This window comes from Asparagus officinalis, chromosome 1 (genome assembly GCF_001876935.1).
Source record: "Asparagus officinalis chromosome 1, Aspof.V1, whole genome shotgun sequence".
Classification (NCBI taxonomy): domain Eukaryota; kingdom Viridiplantae; phylum Streptophyta; class Magnoliopsida; order Asparagales; family Asparagaceae; genus Asparagus; species Asparagus officinalis.
Genome location: NC_033794.1, coordinates 98,292,537 through 98,294,439, shown reverse-complemented (window position 1 = coordinate 98,294,439; position 1,903 = coordinate 98,292,537). Strand labels below are relative to the sequence as shown.

The following is a 1,903-nucleotide window of genomic DNA, read 5'->3' as shown; positions in this document are numbered from 1 at the left end:
TAGAGACTTGCATCAAAGTCTTCCTATGGTTCTCACTCGAATTTCATTTTCTCTGTGAGATCTATTTGACTGTTATCTTAGAGTAGTCCATGTGTCGTCTCATACATGTGAAATATGCCTGTTGAAGACTTGACAGCTATGGTGTGTTTGGGAGACGACTAAGGGAAGGGAAGGAAGGCAAATTTTTTCCCTTCCTTCCCTTCCCCTTCTTTACCCACCAATTTGTGGGGTAAGATTTTAGTTCAATTTCCCCCCTTATTCTCCTCCTCTACCCTTCTAAATGGAACTCCCAGACAAAAGGAAACCAAAATTTGCCTACCCCTTCCCTTCTCTACCCTCCATCCAAACAGGTCACTAAGGAAAAAAGCTTCTAGGAGTGAATCTATGACCCTTTTGAATTATTGCTAAAGAAAAGGGGGGGAAAATCGCGAATATAAGATTGGCATGAGTTTGTCCATATTGGAATTTATTCACATGATGGGAGGATAAACAACACATCAAACCCAAAACCCCACGCCATCTTCTTGAACTGCTTGGCATCTTAGGCATGCACCACTCAGGGAAGGTAATATCCACCTTCACAAATGGCAAGTGGGATTGAAAATCTTCTTGATTTATTCACGAAATAATTGAAGGAAAAAAGGAATCATTCTTACTATGCCCCTAGATGTCAGTTTTTTACAATTGCCCTGCAGTCCTTTCGTGTGTTATGCGGTGGGAAAATAACTAAAGGAATATTGTGTTATCTTTTGAAGAAACATCCAAAGGAAATTAAATTTTCGTATGCAATGGTGAGATACTTGGAGGAACGTACTGAGTTGTTTGACTAGGAGAAAATTATTGTTACCAGTGAGTCCCTTCATATGGCAATTAGCATCATTTTTATGTATTTGGAATTGCCAAAGGGTACTAAAATGATGAACTAATCCTAAGATTTTGAGATAAAAGTTTTGTTGTTGTTGTTGCTGCGCTACACTCCAAATACTATCAGACAAGCCAATTGCTACTTGTATTTAATTTGTTGAGTTAGCATTTTTTTTTTTTTTTTGTGTAGCGTTGGGCAATATAGCATTAGTACTACTTGTCTCAGAGACCCAAAAAAATAAAAAAGAATATATGGCTTTATAAAATTAATTAATTGATAATCCATGCCCACTTAAACCTCACTTATTGAGCATCATCTTAATAGTAATTGAGATTTTGTGCGTTATTTTAACAAAGATATGTAGGGTGGAATCATGTAAAAGGGTGGGGATTTCGGGAACTCAATGCAAGTAAAATTCCTCTCATCATGATGCACATGCACCTCTCTCTCTCTCTCTCTGTGCGTCTAAAAAGATGTAGTAAAGAGAAGCCTTTAAACTCTCTCTCTCTCTCTCTCTCTCCCCCTCCCCGCATAGTTTTCTATCTTTAGCATCCTTCTCAATGACCTTTCTCTTCTTTTTTCTTCCTTCTTTTGGTTTTCTGTGTGATCTCATCGTTTAAGAAGAGAACCATTGATTTCAAATAAAAAAGAAAGAAGGGGGAAAGAAAAGAAAAGAAAAGAAAAAGGAGATAGAGAACATCCCCGGGCCTCCACATACAATTTTGATTCTCAATTATTAAGCCTTTGAGATTGATATAAAAGCCCCCCAACCCCTCTCAAACTTAACCAAGCAAACCTCAACAACTCTAGCTCTTTCAAAGCCCTCCCTACTCCTTTTCCTCCCAACTCCAGTGTAAGGTTTACCTTTGACATCAATTACTAGTTCTTGTTAGTTTTCGTATAGTATGATACATTATGATTCATCTATTTTGAAATTATGATTCATATATTATGAATTGTATATACAGGACGTGAGAAGATGAACAGGAAGCCAGGAGACTGGAACTGCAGGTCATGCCAGCACCTCAACTTCAGCCG

The 1,903-nt window shown here is 37.9% G+C and overlaps 1 protein-coding gene across 1 annotated transcript in view; it reads left to right on the top strand.

The window, feature by feature from the left end:
* Positions 1,576-1,903, top strand: part of LOC109828765 (TATA-binding protein-associated factor 2N-like) — a 1,597-nt gene continuing 1,269 nt past the window's right edge. Inside the window, 2 exon segments of the mRNA XM_020395686.1 lie at positions 1,576-1,718; positions 1,834-1,903. The exon segment at positions 1,834-1,903 is cut by the window's right edge and continues 18 nt beyond it. Of these exon segments, the coding sequence (XP_020251275.1) occupies positions 1,845-1,903 (59 nt within the window). The 5' untranslated portion in view covers positions 1,576-1,718; positions 1,834-1,844.